Source organism: Gadus chalcogrammus, chromosome 7 (genome assembly GCF_026213295.1).
Source record: "Gadus chalcogrammus isolate NIFS_2021 chromosome 7, NIFS_Gcha_1.0, whole genome shotgun sequence".
Lineage (NCBI taxonomy): Eukaryota > Metazoa > Chordata > Actinopteri > Gadiformes > Gadidae > Gadus > Gadus chalcogrammus.
The window spans coordinates 27011868-27033222 of record NC_079418.1 but is presented as its reverse complement, the minus strand read 5'-3'; the positions used below and the strand labels follow the sequence as shown (position 1 = coordinate 27033222).

The following is a 21355-nucleotide window of genomic DNA, read 5'->3' as shown; positions in this document are numbered from 1 at the left end:
GGATGGACCGGCAGCAGCGAGAGAGACGGAGAGGCCCTGATATTACTTTACTCTACACTGCAGGTGTGTGGTGGTGGGATGGGGGGGCTGCTAAAAATGTAATCAACGCCTGAGCTTGTTCATAGTCTCAACATATTAGCAGGAGCACAGAGCTTGGTAATTATTTTCCCTCCTCGAATCTGCTTTGTCGGGACAAAGGGGGTGCAGGTGCAACAGTATTTATACGCGGTGCACCAGATGCCACAAAGTGGACTTTTTGGGGAATTTGTTTTGCATACTGCGGTTAACCAATTACAAAGGTGAGTAGGTAATAGTCTTATGTCGTTTTGTTAATTTATTTCTTATTGTTGAGTCATGGAGGTCACAGCCGAGTTCATGAACCTGCTTGACACTTTCGTCTCTATTAGTAAAAGTTGAGCTCTCTAGGCCAGCAAGGTCAGGGGGGTTGGTGTGTGTCTGGGCTCCTGGGTTTCAAACATACCAGATATGGTGTGATAGAACATGATGAAATTGCGATGAAAAGACATTTGACGGCATAAGGACCATTTGGTGGGGAAGTGTGCGAAAGGATTTTAAAGCTTAGAAAGCAGGCTGTGAATGTGAGCAAATGACATGAGCTGAGTGAGTGAGTGAATGTGGGACAGTGTGTGTGTGTTTGTGTGTGAAAGTCAAGTCTGTGTGTGTGTGTGTGTGTGTGTGTGTGTGTGTGTGTGTGTGTGTGTGTGTGTGTGTGTGTGTGTGTGTGTGTGTGCCTGCGTGCGTGCGTGCGTGCGTGCGTGCGTGCGTGCGTGCGTGCGTGCGTGCGTGCGTGCGTGCGTGCGTGCGTGCGTGCGTGTGTGTGTGTGTGTGTGCGTGAGTGAGTGTGTGAGGGAATGAGCTGGCAAGCATGTGACGAAGCAAGTGAGCGAGTGCATAGGACGAGTGATTGAGTGTGTGGAAGCGGGAGTCTGTCACAGGCTTGGAAGGTGACGGAGAGAGCGGAGGGCTGCCGGTGCACCCAGCAGTGCTGATCCACACTTTGAGAGCCCGCAGCCTCTTGCAGGGCAGCCTCGCAGCCAGCAGGTAGTCAATGTCTCCTGTAGTATTTCTCTGTCACTGCTTTGCCAATAACCTTGGTGTTGCAGTGGGGGATCTCATTTACAGAGTAGCAGGCTGCACCGGCTCTGATAAGGTTTTCTCTTTTTTTTGTGCTACCTACAGATCCCCATTTTCAGAATGAATGGCAGACGTGGGCTCAGTGGTGTTCCGCCACTGTGTGTTAGGGGAGAGATGGGCCATTCCCCCTCTGGGATGTGATTCCTTTTGAAATCTTGCAATGTGTAGTGTAATTTAAATCAGCGATAGTATTCTTTGTACCGTTCTCAAATCCCGCTTAATTTATTTTGAGTTTGTAGATCTTGAAAAGCCGGCTTTTCTTGCTTCAAAGCAAAGTTATATATGTTTTCCTACCCCTGAACACAGATTTATATTTGTATTTTATTATTCCGGGTTTTTCTATTCATATACGTGTATATTTTCTAACCTAAATATGTTTTTGTGAGTGAATGAATGATGATTCTTAATCATGTCCCCTCACATGGTTGAGGTTCTATGTTTTACTGTCTGTTAAAGCCTCAGTAGTTAGGATGCATTTTTAGCTGCAAAACCAATCTCAGCATAGAGTCTACCATGATTACGTTTCAGTAACCAGTGTAGCAGGCAGAGATATTCCATTGACACATTTCAAAGGCAGACTCTTCCTTATTTTTCCCCTTCCATGTTTTTCTTGTAAAGAAGTAACTATCCAACTAGCGAGCACTGCTATATAGGAAGATGTAGGCTCATAAAGCTATGGCCTTGAATCATGGGCACAAAGTTGATTGACAGCCAGGGGTTACCATCTATCTCTTTGAGCTGTTGCGACTGGTTAGAAAGAGTCTGCCTCACAGTGAAGCTGTGAAAATGGAACGACTTTACACTGCTGCTAGACTATTAGTTTAATCTAAGTCGCAGTTCATATTGTTTTACTATGTGTGTGTTAATAAATGTTTTGGAGCTAAATTCAAAAAATATATACATATAAAAAATTGACCTGTTGCAGCTTTACATTTGGGTTTGGCATTCTCTAAATGCTATCAATGGCCCAACCAACCAAACCAGAGGCCCTTGGTTTGAGAGCGGCCAAAGTGACAACAAGGCCTTTCTGTGTGTAGTTCTTCCATATTCACAAGTGTTTGCATCGTGGTTGGTGGTTGGTTTACCCCATACCACAAACCATGCAAGATCACACTCCTGCCTTCCTATAACCCATATTAGGCCACTACACATTGGAGTTTGGTTCTTGGCTAAAATGACCGCACTGCTCCTAAAAGGTTAGGATTTTTAAAATGCATAGGATCTATTTCCAAACAGGATGAAGACAAGTTTATCTTCTATCTTATAATCCTAGAATTAAAATAACCAAACCCTAAAGTGCTTTAGTCATCAAATAATAAACAACCACAGCAATGAAAGCAAGAACACCACCTAATTTAGGGTGTCCAAATTAGTCCAAAAATCTCATGAATGCCTGCTCTTCCAGGCCTTAAAGTCATTTGACAGCGAGGAAGTGTCCATCATATCTGTAGTCATCCAGGGGGAAGTGCATAACGATTGCGTATCAGATTCACACACACAATAAATAATTGCGGTTGTTAATAATCGCATCATTCCACCCTAGGGAGAGTGGGGTGGGGGTGGGGGTGGGAACAGACAGGCATTACTGGGAGTATATCAATACCCTTGTGGGTATGTCAGGAACTTTCATCATTTGAGGCACTCACACTGCTGCCCCCGTCCCCGTCCCCGTCCCCCCCGGCCCATATCCCCGCCCCTTTTCACATCTGGTGGAACGAGCCACTGGGGTAAAAAAAGGAGCTTTGCATGCATGATATATTGCTAAATAATTCCTTCCCCGACTTACACTGAGGGAGTAATAAAGGGCTTAAACTGTATCTCTGAATTCTAAACTACAGTTTCAGTTGCTTTGCTTGCTTGGGATAAAGCATAACCTTCATGTATGGTGTGATGCCTGCATGTCATGATTATGCAGAGTATGAATGACTTAATGTTATCTTTGAATCAATACTAACTCGCAGACAATACACATTATTGAATTAGTACGGCTCATCGATGTAAAAAAAGTAGAAAACTAACAAATTCTTGTCAGTAAGTGAAGAGATCAGCATTGTGCTTCGCCCTATCTTAAAGACTAGCTGGTTAAACACACTAATCTGCAAGCTCATGTTTTATTTGCAGTGGCAGATGCGTCTGCACCCCCTTCCATTCAGACATATTTCACGCAGACCTGACCCGGCTCAGGCCAATCACATCTGTTTAACTAATAGGTGGGATTGAGACGACTGTACAGAGGACCGCCGTCGTAAACAACCAAAATGTCTGCCACGGGTATACTGTTGAACACGCTCCCTCAACAGATTTAAAAAAAACTGGACGGTTTACATTCTCTTAAATACTACTGCACTTAAGAGAAAGTTGAGCAGATAAATTAAGCTTTTGTTGAGAAGAAAAATGAAATCAAAAAAATAAATTAACTCCAGACTGATATGAATTTGAGAATGTCATCGACAAACTTTTATCAATACGTGTTCCGGCCGCAGCTGAACAAAAGAACAAACAGCAGTAGTGGGAAGGAAGGAATGCCCCTCCTTTCCCACCAGACTTTAAGTTAGTGCACTGATGCCTACAACTACAACTACAGTCACAACGACTATCGCCAAAAGACTCAGAGCTGAGAAAAGGCACTCGGCAGCCGCACACATCAATATGTTACCGTCAGTGCTTCCTCACCTTAGTTGTTCAGACTGTCGTGTACAGGGCAACAAGAGAAATGGCTCTTTTAAGTGTCTCTGACTTTATGCACTTTCCAATGATATACTGGCAGCTGAGCATGGATAGCTGTTCTTCTCACTTCTCTCTACTTACCAATAGTTTCTCTTCGGCTTCTGACATTTAGTGAGCAACATTGCAAGGCAGGACAATAAAAAAGGAACGTTTCTGGTCCCTTTACAACGGTAACAGAGTGTGGAGTCAGAGGTGGATGCCCCTGATGTATTTCACCCACTGATATTCCTCAGCTGCCGCAGCTGCTGTGTACGGCAAGTGGAGCAAGCCCAAATATATACGTGTGTGTGTGTGTGTGTGTGTGTGTGTGTGTGTGTGTGTGTGTGTGTGTGTGTGTGTGTGTGTGTGTGTGTGTGTGTGTGTGTGTGTGTGTGTGTGTGTGTGTATTATGTTCGGTCAGTTTTCAGAGAGATTCTTTGCATTGGAATGCATATAAATGTATATATATATCTGTATATATGTACAGTATAAATAAATGTATGTGTACTCTTGCACATTCCAATTCGTAATTTTTCAATGTGGACAGGGGCTAGGCTATCAAACCAAACCAAAAGAGTCTCTTTGAAAATGACCCCCCCCCCCTCCCAATTAAATCTCACATAGCACAGATAAGATTGACCTTGCTCTCCACACTGAGCAACTCAAAAGGCATTAGTCCTTATCTGGAAAAATGTAAATCAATTTCATTGGAGGAACACACTTCCCAGTGAATTGACCCTGAAAGTCATGGGCCCACAAAAAGTACGCCGTCCTCTCTTTGACAACATGTAAATCGATATGAGAGCGCTTCCTTTTCCCCGTCTCACAGCGAGCGGGCCGAGACGACAGCCAGGTGATGATCCCTCATGTTTGATCCATCTCACGCCTCATTCCTCCCGCAGAAATAACATCGAACAGGGGTTTAGCGGAGACCTTGACATGACTGCCACCAGCCAGTGTCTGCGTGTGTTTGCATGTCTCCGCGCGTGTGTGTGTGTGTGTGTGTGTGTGAGCAAGTGTGTGCGTGTGTGCATGCGTTGGTGTGGGTTTCGGGGGAGTTGGTTCAATGTGTGTGAGCTCAGGACCAGAATTTAAAATTTGAGTGAGTGAAAGGTCAAGCAAACTTCAGGGGATCAAAAGAAACATAATTTCAGGTTTTTTTTAGGGTGTGATTAATAGCCTGTCACAATAACTTATTCGCTGTCACCATTGACCTCACACACACACACACGAGACACACTCATGAGCATTCTAGCGTCGCCCTGACAGATGGACTTCATTACCCAAAACGCAAGCCACTCTCATCTCCAAATATGGATATATCTATCATCGACTCATACGTCAGTCAGCTCAAATTAAAACATAAATGCACTTGTAAGGCCCATGCACTAAGGACAGGATGTTTGCCTATCTTGAGACAAGGGCGTAACTTTACTTTAAGTAATGAGGAGAATTGTATCAAGCCTTAGATCTGCTGTGTTTAGTCTAGGGAGCCCAGGGGCAATACAGACAGCCAGCCAACAGAATATATCTTCGCCGCTCCTGAAATAGCACGGAATGGAACACAGAGTGCATTGTATCATTGTATTATTTTCTTTTACATCATATTGGTTTTTGTGTCATTGTTCTGCAGCTAGGCTTTGATTCGAATTCAAGACAAATACGAGGTAGTAAATCACTCAGATGAACCGTTTCTGAAAGAACCCAAAATACGCTATTACAAAAGTGGAAATGAATTCAATGGAAAAAGAAGTCCATTAAATACTGACAATCCAGTGTACAGGCCAAGTTAAGGTGGCTTTCAATTGCAAGCGAAGAGACAAGCCAGTGTTTAAAAAATAATCAGCAGAATTACAAGGCAGCTATGATTTAGTGACTCTAGGAGGCAAGAAGGCAAACACCTCAACTACTCAACTGCTGACATTTATGGAAGTACCTCTGTTCCTTTTAATAGGACACCATACCTCATTTCATTAAGTTTCATATACACATTTCCTCTGTGTGTGTGTGTGTGTGTGTGTGTGTGTGTGTGTGTGTGTGTGTGTGTGTGTGTGTGTGTGTGTGTGTGTGTGTGTGTGTGTGTGTGTGTGTGTGTGTGTGTGTGTGCGTTTAATTGCTTAATAATGCATTTGTGTGCTTATAGATTCCTCTATTGCATGCATTGCATATCTATGATTGCTAGCAGTGCAAATGTTACATCAAAGTACAAAAAGCCCAGCTTCCAGCTCACAGGAAATCCAAGAGACTTTCTCTATTCAGCACTGTGTATTCTGTGACATTTCACAGTACGGAAAGGGGACAATTTAAATACAAAAAGGCTCCACTAAAATCATAATGACCAATGACCGGCCGCCGCCTTGATGATTTTGGGTGTAGAGGCCAAATTCTCGCAGCGACTCGAATCGTTTTGATAGACAAGGTTAAGCTCACTATGCAGATGCGTCCAACTCAATGTCACACTGGCCAGCGTTCATGCAAAGAGCACGTGTTAGCCAGCAGTTGTTAAACGGCAACTAGCGACTGCAGTATCGCTCGTGAACCTGTTCTTTCCGGAGCAGTTCTCCCTGCTAATGCCCTCGACTGAACCCAGCAGCCCGCCAGTGCCTCTGAGTAGTGATTATCTCCCGCGGTTGTGCGAGTCCTCAGAGCAGATTAACCCGTGGACTCCGTGCCCCTCTCCTCAAAGGAGGGGCAGTGTTCTTGGCTTCTGCAGCAGCCGGCCATTTGCTGGGTGGTAGAGGTGGTAGATTTCACCCTTCAGCATCCCCCCTTGCTAGGTTCTCACCACTCGGGATCAGGTATCCCGCCAATTCCAACCCCTGGGTTTTCGAAAACTTATGTGAATAATAATTAATATAAAAAAATAAAAATAATGTGACCCCCCCCAACCCTCACAAAGACACACAAACGCACACGCACAAACACACACACACACACACACACACACACACACACACACACACACACACACACACACACACACACACACACACACACACACACACACACACACACACAAACACACACACACACACACACAAATACATAATTTCCACTTCCGAGAGCAGGGAGACAAACAATTTATGATGAAACTAAGGACTAAAACGAATTAATTAGAGAGAATTCTTCAGATGCACATTCTCACAGTAGGCCCATGGTGAATCTGAAAGGCCGGTTTGTTGTCTTGTTGCTGCGTGGGTTTTTAATTCCCCCCAGCTAGTGACTGGCAGATCAACAGGGATCCTAAATGGGACTGGAATTCGTTTTCACACTCTTTAAGGACTGCTCATAATTAATTAGAGCTCCCTCCGTGCCTCCAAACACGTCATGAGCGACCAGCCACGCAGCAACACGATAAAGGAAATGCGCTTCTTATTCGGGAAAGTGTGAATATAATCAGGGAAATCTAAAATGATAACATATGATCAAATGTTTTTGTTTTTATATATATATATATATATACGGTATTTCAGAATGTTAGTAAACAATATGCGTCAAGATACTTCCGGTTGGTAGAACGCGAGCAGCTTCCACTGACCTGAAGCGATCCAGACGGCTACTGTAAACATAGTTACATAGTTGAAAACATTTTTGTTGACCTGAAGTTGAAACAATGACGAAAACAATATTAATATAATGATATATATTCATATATATATACATATATATATATATGTATATATAGAGTGGCGAAGTCACGCCCCTTCCGGTAGGGCTCATGGGACCTATGAGATCGAAAAATATGAATGGGTGTCAATGGAGAGAAAATAATTATTTTCTGGTCCCGGTTTTTTTTTCCCCCTTTTTATGCCCTGGATTACACATATGTTGTTTGTGGATTTAAAGGATAATTTTTCAAAAGGATAATGATAACGTAATCTGGTTTAAAACAAACATTTCAAAGCTCTGGCAACTCCTTACAGAAAGACAATTAGTTTCAAGGTGACCAAAGCCGTGATTGAGACTTTATTAATTTAGCAATTAGGAGTTTAACACTGTGTAACTCCATGAGAACAAAGCAAACAGGTTGTTCACATTTTAGCAGCAATTTTCCTGCATGACAGCTCCTGCTGTTGTATGTGGTTAAAAGCATTCTCTGTCAGTTGGAGAATAGCTTGGACACCACAGAGGTATCAGTGGATTTCGGCTTAATTCAACCATGGCACAGTACAATAGTTCCCTCTCGCACATGTAATGCCAACAAGTCTGCATTAGTCAAAACACAAAGCTAATGAGGAGACAAGAGTATTCTAGCAGAAATGGGAGGACATTGGGACCTTAAAAGTGGGACATTGGGACCTTAAAATCTTAAAACAATATGTAGATGATTATAGCATCTCTCAGAGATAGTAGTTAAGTGTTAGTTAATTAATTAACCGTTTCAGATCGGAAATTAGGCTTCTTCTTTGTTAAGACAAACAGGATTACAAATTTTAAATCCAAACACAACTATGATCTTTTAAGTATTATCATAATTATATATATTTTTATAATAAGTGTTTTTTGACAAATGGCTACATACAGCGACTGACCTAGCCATGACCACAACATACCTGATTTAACTATAACTTTGCCGTGCGGATCAATCACGATCAAGGCTTATTATTGGGGTGTTCACCACAAAGTGTGAAATACACTAGCTTCAATAAGCTACAGCGGCTCCATCGTGTGAGTCTAGAGTAATTGATCACTGGCTTGGCCATGTGAGTTTGCAGTAATTGGTAACCAACTTGGCTACGAAGCTATGATGGTAAATAGACTCCACCCTTAAATCAACTTTACGGAATTAAACAAAATCGATTGACCATCGATTCCCTGAAAATAAAAATAAAAAAGAGTGGGTTGACTTGAAGATTGCTAGTTTGAAAACTGTCTCCTCCTAGCTTAGTGTCGAGCTGTTCCTGAGCAAGACACCCGACCATAACGGCTCCCTGTGAGCTGGCTGTCCATTTGCATGGTTGACACCGCCGTCAGTGTGTGAATGTGTGTATGAATGGTCGATTTGGACAAAAGCGTGTGCTGAGAGCCCTAAATGTAAATATAAATGAACATCGTAGGACTGCTGGACCCGAGATGACCTTACCACACCTACCGATGACCCTAACAGTCCTGCTTTGCGTTCTTCTCCTCGGTCTGTGCAGGAGACGTGTGCACCATGTCCGAGTACAACCGGCTGAAGAGCATGCTGCTTAACATACAGCCCCAGGGGCTGGGCGGGGACGGGCAGCAGAGCCAGCAGAGGGACATGGAGCACAAGAGAGCCCTGGTGGACAACATGTTCAAGTACCTGGACGTGGACCAGGACGGGCGGCTGAGCAGCGACGAGCTCGAAAAGGTGGGCTTCATGGGACCGGACGGATCAGACACTGAGTGTCTGATCCGTAGTGGGGTCCGTCCTTGTCCGATCCGTAGTGGGGGAGGTGTTTGACCCTAAGCTGATGATTGTGGTTTCAGAACCAAAACATTAAAAGCTATCACGGCTGTAGGTATCCCTGATATGTCCATCACCTCTACCGGCTCCACTCTGGAGCCTCTACCTGCTCACGTCACTAAATGACTGAAGGATAAAAGGTACAGATAGACATACAGACAAACAGACAGTCATTGAATTGGAGGACTGTGTGTGAGATATGTAAAAGGCTGATACCTCCACCATTTCCTACAACATGTACAGTATCCATGGTGACTATGAAAAAGGGTTTTAGGTGAGAACATTGTTTGAAAGTTAATTGCAATGTAGTCAATTACAATATTGCAACATAAATAAGAATAGATTTCACATGAATAATGACCTTTTCATCCTATTGCTACGTTTCTAATGATGACACACTTAGTTTGTGTGCTGACAGAGATCAGACCAGCTTCTTTTGGCCTAGTTTTTTTCTGTGGAAAAAATAGAAAAAAGGAAATACATAATGAAAACCTTCGCTGGTGTTCGAAACGGAGATCCGAGTGAAGATTTGGAGTCCTATCACATCTGGAAATTATTAATGCTGCTCCGTTGCCAAGAAGTCTTTATAAAAGGCAGTCCAATCCTTTAGGAATTCATGAATTCTGTTTAAGCAGGATAATCCTTTTAAGATCAAAGCAAGTAGGGGAAATAAGGGAGTTTTAAAGATGAAAAATGTTGGATGTTAAATGTCATCATTTAGGTTTGTAGTTTGGGGTCTATCTCTATTCACAGATGGCCTTAAAGTGGAATGTCACCGCGCCTCTGCGTTGAAATGTGTTATTCCCATGCCCACGGAGAGATCAGCTGGTATCAGCGTACCACTGTTCCCTGACTCCCACAGGCACCAGAGGATGGGGTTTGTCACGTCCCACTAATCAGCCCGTTCACATGTGCAAGAAGGAATATCGGAGGAGATGAAAGTGCATGAGCGCTAAATGTTTAAGAATATAATCTGGCTAGCATGGAATTAGATGTGATGCTATTAGCCTTCTCGCTGCCATGCGCGTCAATGCTATGATCTCAACGACCGGCTATGCGAGGAAATTACCGAAATGACTACTAAGTGCTCATGTCACACGGGTGGTTTAAAGTGAAGATGTGCTTTCCTAAGGAGGCCCATGGATCATAGTTGTTTCATTTACAGAAATCATTCACATCTGCTGTTATTTACAATAAATGTCTCAGTTTAGAGACGCACAAGGCCAAGCCATTATGGTTGTTTCACCTTCCTTTTACACTTCAGTAAAAATGATGGCTACATCATGTGCATTATATAAAGCACTCCATTTTAGCGTTTTATCAAACATAGTGTAAGGCATGACTTTGGGATTTGCAGTTCATATTTAGGATATATCTTTTGGTATAGAATATAAAAATAATTATAGCCGTAGTGGTAACTTCCTCCAACCAAATTTTTAGGAATTATTGGTAAGAAACATGATTTCAGCAATAGAATGACCATCCTTTTGTCCCAGCAGCCGAATAATAAGTTGTGTATCTGTATCCTACTTTCAAAACACAGTTCTACATCGTGTATCTGTGTCTTGTTTTCAGAACACACTACTACATTGTGTATCTGTATCTGGTTTGACGAATAAAAAGAAATCAGCCAAAAAAAAACAATGGGTTTTGGCCGAATTAAATAGTAATTGTTAATATGCATATTGCATATTTAATTCATGGCCTGTGATTTTATTAATATTATTGTATTTTATATTTTATAAAGGAAAACGCAATTAAATAGTATGCCTGGATATTTAGAGAACATAATAACAATGCTCTTCAAGTGAATACAGCCTCTTAATATGAACCTTCTGCTTTGGCAGGCTGAGCCATCGCCTTGACAATGAGGTGTACAATTTAAACATTGTTTTATGGACGCTCTCCAAATGCGGAAAGTCTGAAAGTGTTCAGTAACTGTTGATTCACAGCCCGCCAGACCCTTTATAACAAAACCTCAAAAAGGAAGAACCTACTAAATATATTTCTCCTTCTTCTTGATGTTAACACTGATCTGGATTACACTTCCATGGAGTCCGAAAGTGACATTTTGTGAAGTAAATAAAAGTGGTGTGCTAGCTCCCCTTTACGAATGTCAGAGTGAAATTGTCCAGGAACTGCATAATGAGATTGTATCAAGTCCGGATAGAATATGTGTGGAGGGAGAAAACCCTGGTGTTGAATGTAACGAAGACAAAGTAAAGGTTACGATAAAGGGACTTCATGTAGCTGTATATCCTGATGACATTTATCAATGACTTGGTGGTTTTGTGTGTGTGTGTGTGTGTGTGTGTGTGTGTGTGTGTGTGTGTGTGTGTGTGTGTGTGTGTGTGTGTGTGTGTGTGTGTGTGTGTGTGTGTGTGTGTGTGTGTGTGTGTGTGACTGACTGTGCGTGTGGTCTCTCTGTGTGCATGTGTGTGTGTGTGTCTGTGTGTGTGTGTGTGTCTGTGTGTGTGTGGGTGTCTGTGTGTGTGTGGGTGCCTGTGCGTGTGTGTCTCTTTGTGTGCATGTGTGTGTGTGTGTGTGTGTGTGTGTGTCTCTCTGTTTGCCTGTGTGTATGTGTGTTTGTCTGTGTGTGTGCGTGTGTTTAATATGTCTGTGTGTTTGTGCGTGCGTGCGGGCGTGCGCGTGAGTGTGTGTGTGTCTCCATGTGCATGTGTGCTTAGTGCTTAGTGCTTAGTGTGTGTGTGCGTGTGTGTGCTTAATGTCTGTTTGTGTACTTAATGTATGTGTGTGTGCATGTATGTGTGCGTCCAGATCTCCATGAAGGAGCACCTGGAGGACAGCCTTCTGGAGTGCAGCATGCAGGACCTGCTCCGCTATGACGACTACAACAACGACGGACACCTGACGCTCCACGAGTTCTACACCGCTTTCCGTAAGTCCTCCCACTTCCTGTGTGTTTGCGTGGGGTCTTTTCCACTCATGGTGAAGTCATGGATTAGTTGTGTGTCCCAGGCCCACTCTCTCGACTACCAACCTCGTAGCCTCTGTAGTGCACACTGAAAAGCTTATTGTGCTACTTGTTGTCAAGAATAACTGTTTAGGGATAGCCGTTATGCGGGTATTCACTTCAATCATGGCAGCGAGAAAAAGTATCCATCTATCCATCTATCTATCCGTCTATCGACATTATTATTTAAACATCTTTAAATAATCAAACTGCTGATCCATGACTTCTTGTCAACCTTAGCGTTTGTGACTTCCTCAGATGTTGATAGGGTTTAGAGTGGGGTGGCAGAGTGGATAAATCAAGCCTTTATCGGTGGCAGGTGCCCGTTACGGAAGCTTCTGGCTTCAGCCCACACTGGTCCATTAGGCTGCAACAGTCATTTAGCCCCTAATGACTGGGTTTTACTGGTTGGAGCGAATTCTTCCACATATACATCGTATTTCGGCTTGGATGATGCGTCTGTGTGTGCAGTATTTATGTACTTCCAAGTTTGCCTGCGGCTGTGTGTGCGTGTGTGTGTGTGTGTGTGTGTGTGTGTGTGTGTGTGTGTGTGTGTGTGTGTGTGTGTGTGTGTGTGTGTGTGTGTGTGTGTGTGTGTGTGTGTGTGTGTGTCTGCGTGTGTGCGTGTGTGTGTGTGTGTGTGTGGAGGAGGTGGATGAGGTTTGTCAAGGGGTTGTAATGTTGTACAAACAGGTAAAAGGCAGGTTTGGGACTACTAAAGGCAGCCATTGATCAGATGAAGCTCAAAGTTAACTGGGGGGCCGTGGGGGTCTGCAGAATAGAACACCCCCTCAGGGAGTAGTTACTTCAGAGTGGCACATCTGCTGCTCTGGGCCGTGATCATGATGATGGCCTTAGATTTGTGTGTTTGTGTGTGTGTGAGCGTGCGTGTGTATCGTTTAGCCACAGATTCCATTGAGAGGAATTTGTACTGAAAACACTCCTAAGATGATTGTTGTCACGTTGATTCCCCCCAAATTCAAGCTTTTATTGGCTTCTGGGCCATTCTCTGTAGCCATCTCTCGCCCCCTCGCTCTCAATCGCGCTTTCGCTCTCTCGCTATCACTTTGTTGCGAGGAAATTGGCACCAAATCTAAGCAGATTCCACTTTAACCGCCTTATTCTCTGTTTAGTTTTTGTTTTCAGTTTTTGGGTGAAAGCTGTGAGGATCTAACGATGAGTCGTTTTCAATAGCTGGTTTTGCAATCGTTCCCTATTCACTCACTAACTATTCCCTATGTAGTGTTCATGATATAGTTTAATATAAAGGGAACGAACAAATGAGAATTCGGAAACTACGCTGAACATTTCTAAACGTCATTTGCGCCAGTAAATGCGCCGGGTACTTGTGTGACGCAGACAAATGCGCCCACATAATGTGGGCACTCACGAGGAAAGCTTGAGTTGATGTCGAATGTTACATTTCCTTGATCAAAGTTTTTTTTATTAATTTTGAATGTTACATTTACTATGGCCACGTTTATACGTAGCAGGGTATTTATAGAAACTAATATTTCCCCCCCTCCGTTTTCAAAAATAACATTGTGCACACAACATCGTTTTCAAAAAAGTTGCCGTTTACATCAAAACGCATAAATACGCCGTTGAGCGCCATTATAACTATGCCAAACCTATGGAAGCCAATCAGAATCCTCAGAATCAACAACAATGAATAACACGAGCGTCTTCCTGTAACAAACAAACTGTAAACATAAGGCGCTCATATGAAGTTAAGCATTTCCTGGCGCATAATTTGATGTTTCAGAACCTAAAACCCCGTTTCTACCCGTTGACACGACAACACATAACCGGCGTGTTCAGAAATCTCCACTTTGGCTGGAGTTTTTAGAAATGATCGTTTTCTGTGACAAAAACTGTGTTTTTGTTTAAATGAGAGGCCAAACCGCGTGAAAATATCTGCGTTTTCTCTTCGTGTAAACGGGGCCTATGTTAAATCCCAAATTAATTGTTGACATTTCTAAACGAAAGCCGTAGTCTCCATCATTAAATGTTTTTGTTTTTGCGGTTATTCAGCTACTTCTTCTTCTCCGGAAAAATACGACCGCATTGCATTGTGGTATACGGGAGTTACATGTAGGTAACATCGTATGTACACTCAAATTTTGGGTATTTTAAGTGCACTATATAGTGCATGAAATGAACCACTGAGAATTCGAACACCACTACAAAATGAGGAGCACCCTATGTAGTGCACTATATCCGTGTTAGGGAACGATTTCGAACACAGCTATGGATAATATGGTGATTGATGTTACAGTCTGTGTATAATCGGGTTGGCATTTATTAAAGCAGCTGGCGCAAACCAACAAGTAGATTACCGGGACAACAGTACAATCAGTGTTTAATTCCTAAACCACCAAGTAGGAAAACCCACATGATAACCGGCATGGCGAGGGCCCTCGCTGCGTAACACTTTGGCTTTAATTAACAGATCCCGGCAGGAAGGCGAGGAGCGGGCATATGCCAGATTAAAGCCGTTTTTATCGAGCCCTCAACAAACACAAACACATGATAAGTGTGAGGGGAAAATGATCAGTTCACAAATGCCACCAAACACCACAATCAGGTAATCACGGCACACCTGAACCCAATCACCGACTAATTGCATCCAACTTAGGCCAACAATCACAGTCTGCCTTCACGGATTCAGCCACAAAACTGTCCCTTATGGATATAAATTATGGACGGTGGGGGAGTGTGGACTCTTTATAATTGATTTTTTTTTTTTATTACTGAAAAGAACGAAGAAAAAATGAAAGTTGATATTCGAAGTATCTCGAGTGTAGCCGGAGATGTCAAAGCAATTATCTTGTTTTACAGCAGAGACCCACTAATGAATAAGAATCCTTGTCATGAGTAAAGGGCACACCGTGGAAGTGCCACATAAAGGCCTTTACATCCATCCTGCTTTCATAGCCCTGTTATTCCCATTTATTCCATCTTTCATCTTGGTTTTAAATTACAATTTTGGTTGGAATCTCTTCAAATAGAGTAGTGTGAAGTACATTTTAGTTGCTACATCTATTCTCCATTGTTCCTAGATAAATTAACATTGGTATGAGGCACATTACCTTTGAGTTTTATTAGAGTCTTATAAGCCCTTGGAGAATGGTACTAGAATAACTTTGAAAGTAACTTTACAGGAATTGGGTAGAGAAGCGTAATTATTTTGTTTTGGAATTTTAGGCAGGAGGCACACAACAATTTTTTTTTTCTTAATTACAGAAATTAAATCACGTTTTCGGCAACAGCAAAAGTTGCCAGCAGCAAACCTTACTGATCAAAGGCTGGGAGGAATGAGATAAGGAAAAAAGTGATTGAATGAACCGAGAGAGGGAGATGGTTGGAAACAAAGTGGAAAGAAATGGGTTTAAAAAGAAAGGAGAGAGTGATTGATTGAGAGTTGATTTAGTCTCTCGTTTCCTTTTTTCAATTTTCAACGGTCACCTTCTCATCACTCCTTTGCCCTTTCTTTAATCCCTTTCTTTTCCTCCGTCCCTCAATCTCTGTGTCTTCTTTGTTTGGTTTAATACTCTTCATTCTCCTTTTTTTAAGCTCCTTCCCCCCTCTCTGTGTGTGTTCTATCGATCTCCCTCCACTCCTTCCTTTACCTCTGTGTCTCGCTGCAACTGCCTGTTCAGGCTGAATTCCACTGCAATTGTATTTGTTTTCCATGGCTCCTGCTAATGGTGACATTAGAGCTATTGCTGCTAGCCGCTAAACAGTGCCAATAAAGATACTCAACACTTCTGTTTATTTAATCAAGAGGGTGGAAGGGAGACAAGAGAGGGGTGGGGGGGCCCGGAGATGGTTGGGCAAAATATTCGGAGTAGCATAGGGTAGGATAGGATTTGTGTATTTGCTGGAGGCCTTTACCATCTGCTTCTTTCCTCAACTGTCCTTTAATGTGGCTAACGGCACTCCACTGTCTTCTACTGTTCTCTACTATGTCCTATGGTTCTCTATAGCGCTCTGTTGTCTCCTACTGTCCTCTACTTTCTCCTATGGTCTCTTGCTGCCCTCTTCTTTTTCCTATGTTCCTACTACTGTACTGTCCTCTATTGTGTTATACTTTATACTGTCATCTACAGTTTGCTACTGTCTTTGACTGTATCCTACTAGTTTTTACCATCTCATATTGTCTTACAGTGTATCACATGTCTTCTGTCTTTGACTGTGTCCTTTTATCCTTTACTGTCTCCTACTGCCCTCTCCTATCCTTAAATGTTCCCTACTATACCACTAGTTTAGAGCAAGAGTTCTCCATGGCCATTAAATAGGCTCAATAAATAAAATGTTCTCCATTATTTGTAGGTGAATGGTGGCAGTGCTATCTTTAAAGTAATTTTGAATTAAATGGAAGCTCACTAGCCTCTGGATATTATCACGATGAGTTCACATTCTGGTTCTCTTTGCCGATTTGTCTGGCTTCGATCCTGTTGGAAGTCTATTCCAAACATTTGAAAAATGTCAGGACCAATCAGCGCTCAGGCAACTGAGTTTAATTTCATGGCGAACAAGGTCTGCCAAACAACAATTGCGGAAAGGAAAGTGTATCAATCAAAACTATTTGTTTGCGAAACAAGTTTAACAGAACACTACACAGGGGCTTTTCTCAGAGGAGATTATGTTTTTGCTTAACTTTCAACCAGATAAAAAATACGGCTGCAGCATTATTTTGAAATAAAAAAAAAAACAGCCAAGGGCAGACTGATATATTGCGAAATGCAAAAGTGAATTTCAGGATACTCTCACGAGGCAAGGAGATCACAACCTGCTGTGAAAATCCTGTGCAAATCCACCAATGCAGTTGCATCAACTGACTCATTTTGCCACAAACTAATTTCACTTTAATTAGCGTATATATCGTTTCATTTTTTATTTGTTATAATTAATTGATATCGTCGGTAATATGTATAACTTGCAATACGACACGAACGATGCATTGAAGTCTTTTATTATTCCCTCTACTTAATTTCCAGTGATTTAATGAATTGCTTCATAATCATTTAAAATGCTCTCAAGCTTTAATAAAGGGAAAGAAAGAATATGGGGAAAGAGAAGCACGATAAAAGATAAAAGATGCAAGAGGAGGAGAGGAAAAAAGAGGAACGGCGAAAGGAGTGAGAGTGAGTGTGTGTGTGTGTGTGTGTGTGTGTGTGTGTGTGTGTGTGTGTGTGTGTGTGTGTGTGTGTGTGTGTGTGTGTGTGTGTATGGGTGTTAATCTGCTCTAATCAATAAGGGCATCTTTATCGCAAGGAGATTACACTTCTATCATGTAAATGGTTAAATTAAAACAGGCTGAGTAAATCCACACATTCACAAACATACGCCCCCCACACACACATACACACACACACATACACATACACAAAACCAAACATACAAACACACCCTCAAAATGCCCTTTCACAGGTTTCCGATAGTATTTCTAATAATATATTATTTAAACAAGAAATAAAATGGATTAGCATTTCAATTCAATCTCAAAGAAAGCATTCTACCACTTTTCTTATCACTGATTGTACATTTTGTTTTATTGATATAAATAATATGAACTCCCATTCTCCCCAAACTGTCCCTAATCAATAGTGAGCTGATGATTTGTACAGGTTCTCTCTCTCTCTCGCTCTTGCGCCCTCCATCTCACTCAATCTTGCCTTGTCATCTATGTCCATCCTTTATCTGTGCACCTGATCCTGATAAATCAGGTCTCTCTTCTCTACACAAAATGCTTTTTGTCATCTAAAAACAACACCAAGATCCAAATCATTGCTCGCTGTGGAAAGTGATTCTCAGATCTCATTAACTTGGGGTCTAGTTCACTTTTGTTCTGTTGTGTTTATACTGTAGTGGTTCTCTTCAGCTACCCACACATTGTTCATTACTTTAACACTTTTGTTTTTATTCTGTCACCTTTCTCCTTGTTCTGTGCTTTTTAATAACACACACAAACACACAACCACACACTCACATACAACCATACGCAAGCGCACGCACAAACAGACACACTTTCTGCCCGTTTAGAAATCTCACCATTTCCTACATCTCATCAATTTATTTTTCATCCTACCTTCCACTCTCTCCTCCTCTCCTCTACTCTGGTCTCCCTTTCCCCTCCTCTATCCTCTCTTCTCCCCCCTCCTCCTCTCCTCATCTCTGGTCTCCTTTCCACCTCCTCTCTCCTCTCTCCTACCCTCTCCTACCCTCTCCTCTGGTCTCCCCTCCACCTCCTCCACCTCTCAACTCTCTTCTCCCCTCTCCCTTCAATCTCCTTGCTCCTCTCTCCTGCCCTCTCCTCCTCTCCCTTCAATCTCCTTTCTCCTCTCTCCTGCCCTCTCCTCCTCTCCCCTCCACCTCCTCCACCTCTCAACTCTCTTCTCCCCTCTCCCTTCAATCTCCTTTCTCCTCTCTCCTGCCCTCTCCTCCTCTCCCTTCCACCTCGCCTCTCCTCTCCCCTCCATCTCCTTACCTCTCCTGGTCTCCTCTCCTCTTCTCCCCCTTCCCCCTCTGGTCCCCTAACTGCTGAACCACGCCTCCTCTCTCCTCTCCCCTCCTCTCTCCTCTCCTCTCCTCCTTAGTCTCCCAACTGCTCCTCTGACTGTCTGACTCTTTATAATGGATTCCTGGGTAATTGCACGGCAGTGTGTGGGCCGTGTTGTCACCACTTTGATTGTGAATGGTATCCTGGATAATTGTCCAATGTCAGGTTACCGCGGTAGCAGGTAAGCAGGTTACCTTGGTTACTTCCATACCACCTCTTCTATTATGCACCATTACAGCCCTAGAGAGACGGACAGAGAGAGAAGTCTGCATGACCAAGCACCGAAATTCTCAATTATTCCTTGCCACTATTACAATTGTGTGTGTGTGTGTGTGTGTGTGTGTGTGTGTGTGTGTGTGTGTGTGTGTGTGTGTGTGTGTGTGTGTGTGTGTGTGTGTGTGCGTGCGTGCGTGCGTGCGTGCGTGCGTGCGTGCGTGGAAATCCAAGCCTTCTTTCTACTTTCAATCTGTTCTCGAGTCTTTCTAAAGGGCTCTTCCCCGTACTGCTAAAAGACAGACTGTCCTCATTCCCGCAGCCCTCCTATCTCCTTCTTATTGCTCATTGTCGACTCAAGTGAGGTTCTTAAAGGAAGACACAAATAACCACATTATTATTATTACACACACACAGACACACACACACAGACAGACACACACACACACACACACACACACACACACACACACACACACACAGACACACAGACACACACACACACACACACACACACACACACACACACACACACACACACACACACACACACACACACATGCACACCCAGGCTAACCCAGAAGCCTTCACCCACATGCAAACGGATACGCACACACACACACACACACACACACACACAGACACACACACACACACACACACACACACACGCACACGCACACGCACACACACACACACACACTAACGCATACACAAACACACACACTCTTATACACAAGCCTTCACGACATGCATGCATACACACATGCCTTGTGGTCAATCAGTTCGCTCTTCGGAGAAGAATGATGAGAAAAGCCAAAAAAGTTTCCATGGCAACAGTGGCTTTCTGTTTAATCTTTTAATAATTCCTTTCTTTTTAAGTCAACCACCTGATACAGCTTATTTCATGAAGATAAATAAAGGTATTAGGACAGAGATGCATATTAGAGAGGAGAACCGAGAGAGAGAATGCAATGCACAGCAGAAAATATGATATGGAAAAGAAGAGTAGCAAGGATTATTTACAAGAGAAAGTCATTTTTACTTAAAGAGTTGAGTGGAGTAGAAATGACGGTAAACAGTTAATTAGACTAAAGTTAAGGCACACTGATATTTTTATTCGCTGCATGCATCGGAATAAGAAAACACAAAACTAAATATGGATCATGTCTGCAAAAATATTTCCTTTTTTTTTCGTGCCAGCCACTATTCCTATTCCTCTTCTTACTTCTCCCACACTGTATTTATTTATACGGCACCCTCTCTAGGCTTTTTGAACTAGGGCAGTTCAAAAGCCTAGATAAATATTCCCCATAAAATTATAGTCTATCCGGACACACTGGAAGACAATTTGATAGTTGCACAGGTTGCAGCAAGTTAAAGGATTTGCTAATGAACAACTTTGACGATTAGGATCTACAATAGAAAGACATTAAGTTGAAATCTTCTTTAATAGTCAAATCACCGTGTCGGGATGACAGTGTGTGTGTAACGGCATGGCATTCCACCAGGGGTAGGGGGTGATAAATGAATGATACCACAGTATTGCTGGCTTCTAGAAGGAAAAGCCTTATAAGTTAAACCAAAAGGTTGTACAATGTTTCTTTATTTGTTTTCCTCTGTGTGAAATTTGCTGTTATGTTTTACATTTAAAAAAATGTCCTTATTGTTTGATAACCAGCCATGGCAGTGGCACCATCCAATAATTTTCCTCCAAAGTAGAGCCCTTGAGTCTGGAGGGATACACAATATCAGGTATACAACTTCAAACGTTTAGCAGCATTTCGAAACCATTAAAAAGTCAAATGCAAACTGTGTCAACAGCAGCTTTTCACAGCTATCATACCACTGGTGGAAAGGATTGTCTCTGTTGGAACATATACTTCATCTTCATTGTTCTGCTTGAACATTTCTGCTTGAATTGAACGGTGCCTAACTTGTTCCGTACGCTAAAACGTATCGTTCACAAGCATTTCAAACCGTGATCAGTCAGAAGCTGCTAGAGTCTCTTTATCGATGCAGGGTTTGTCATAATCTGATGTGAATGTTGTGTTTACTCAGACAGAACGGAGCTCTCCGTCGCCACAGAGACCAGCCACTGAATTCATGATGTATGACATAAAATACTGAATATTATTTTAGTCTATATTGTTGTTATATGGTGAAAAGTTATTTTCAACGTAGAGAAGGTCCTTTATTGGAGAAGCTGGGCCACCCCTACAGGCAGCTGGGTTTAAACCACACAAAAGTCACATATATATACATATTACGTGTTTATCATGTCAAATATAGATGTAAGCACACAGCCCAT

The 21355-nt window shown here is 42.5% G+C and overlaps 1 protein-coding gene across 1 annotated transcript in view; it reads left to right on the top strand.

Moving 5' to 3' along the window:
• The window catches only part of LOC130386083 (follistatin-related protein 4-like), a 198109-nt gene that overhangs the window by 106918 nt on the left and 69836 nt on the right, over nucleotides 1-21355 (top strand). Inside the window, exons 6-7 of the mRNA XM_056594865.1 lie at nucleotides 9003-9196; nucleotides 12071-12191. Of these exons, the coding sequence (XP_056450840.1) occupies nucleotides 9003-9196; nucleotides 12071-12191 (315 nt within the window). The remainder of the gene's footprint in view (nucleotides 1-9002; nucleotides 9197-12070; nucleotides 12192-21355) is intronic.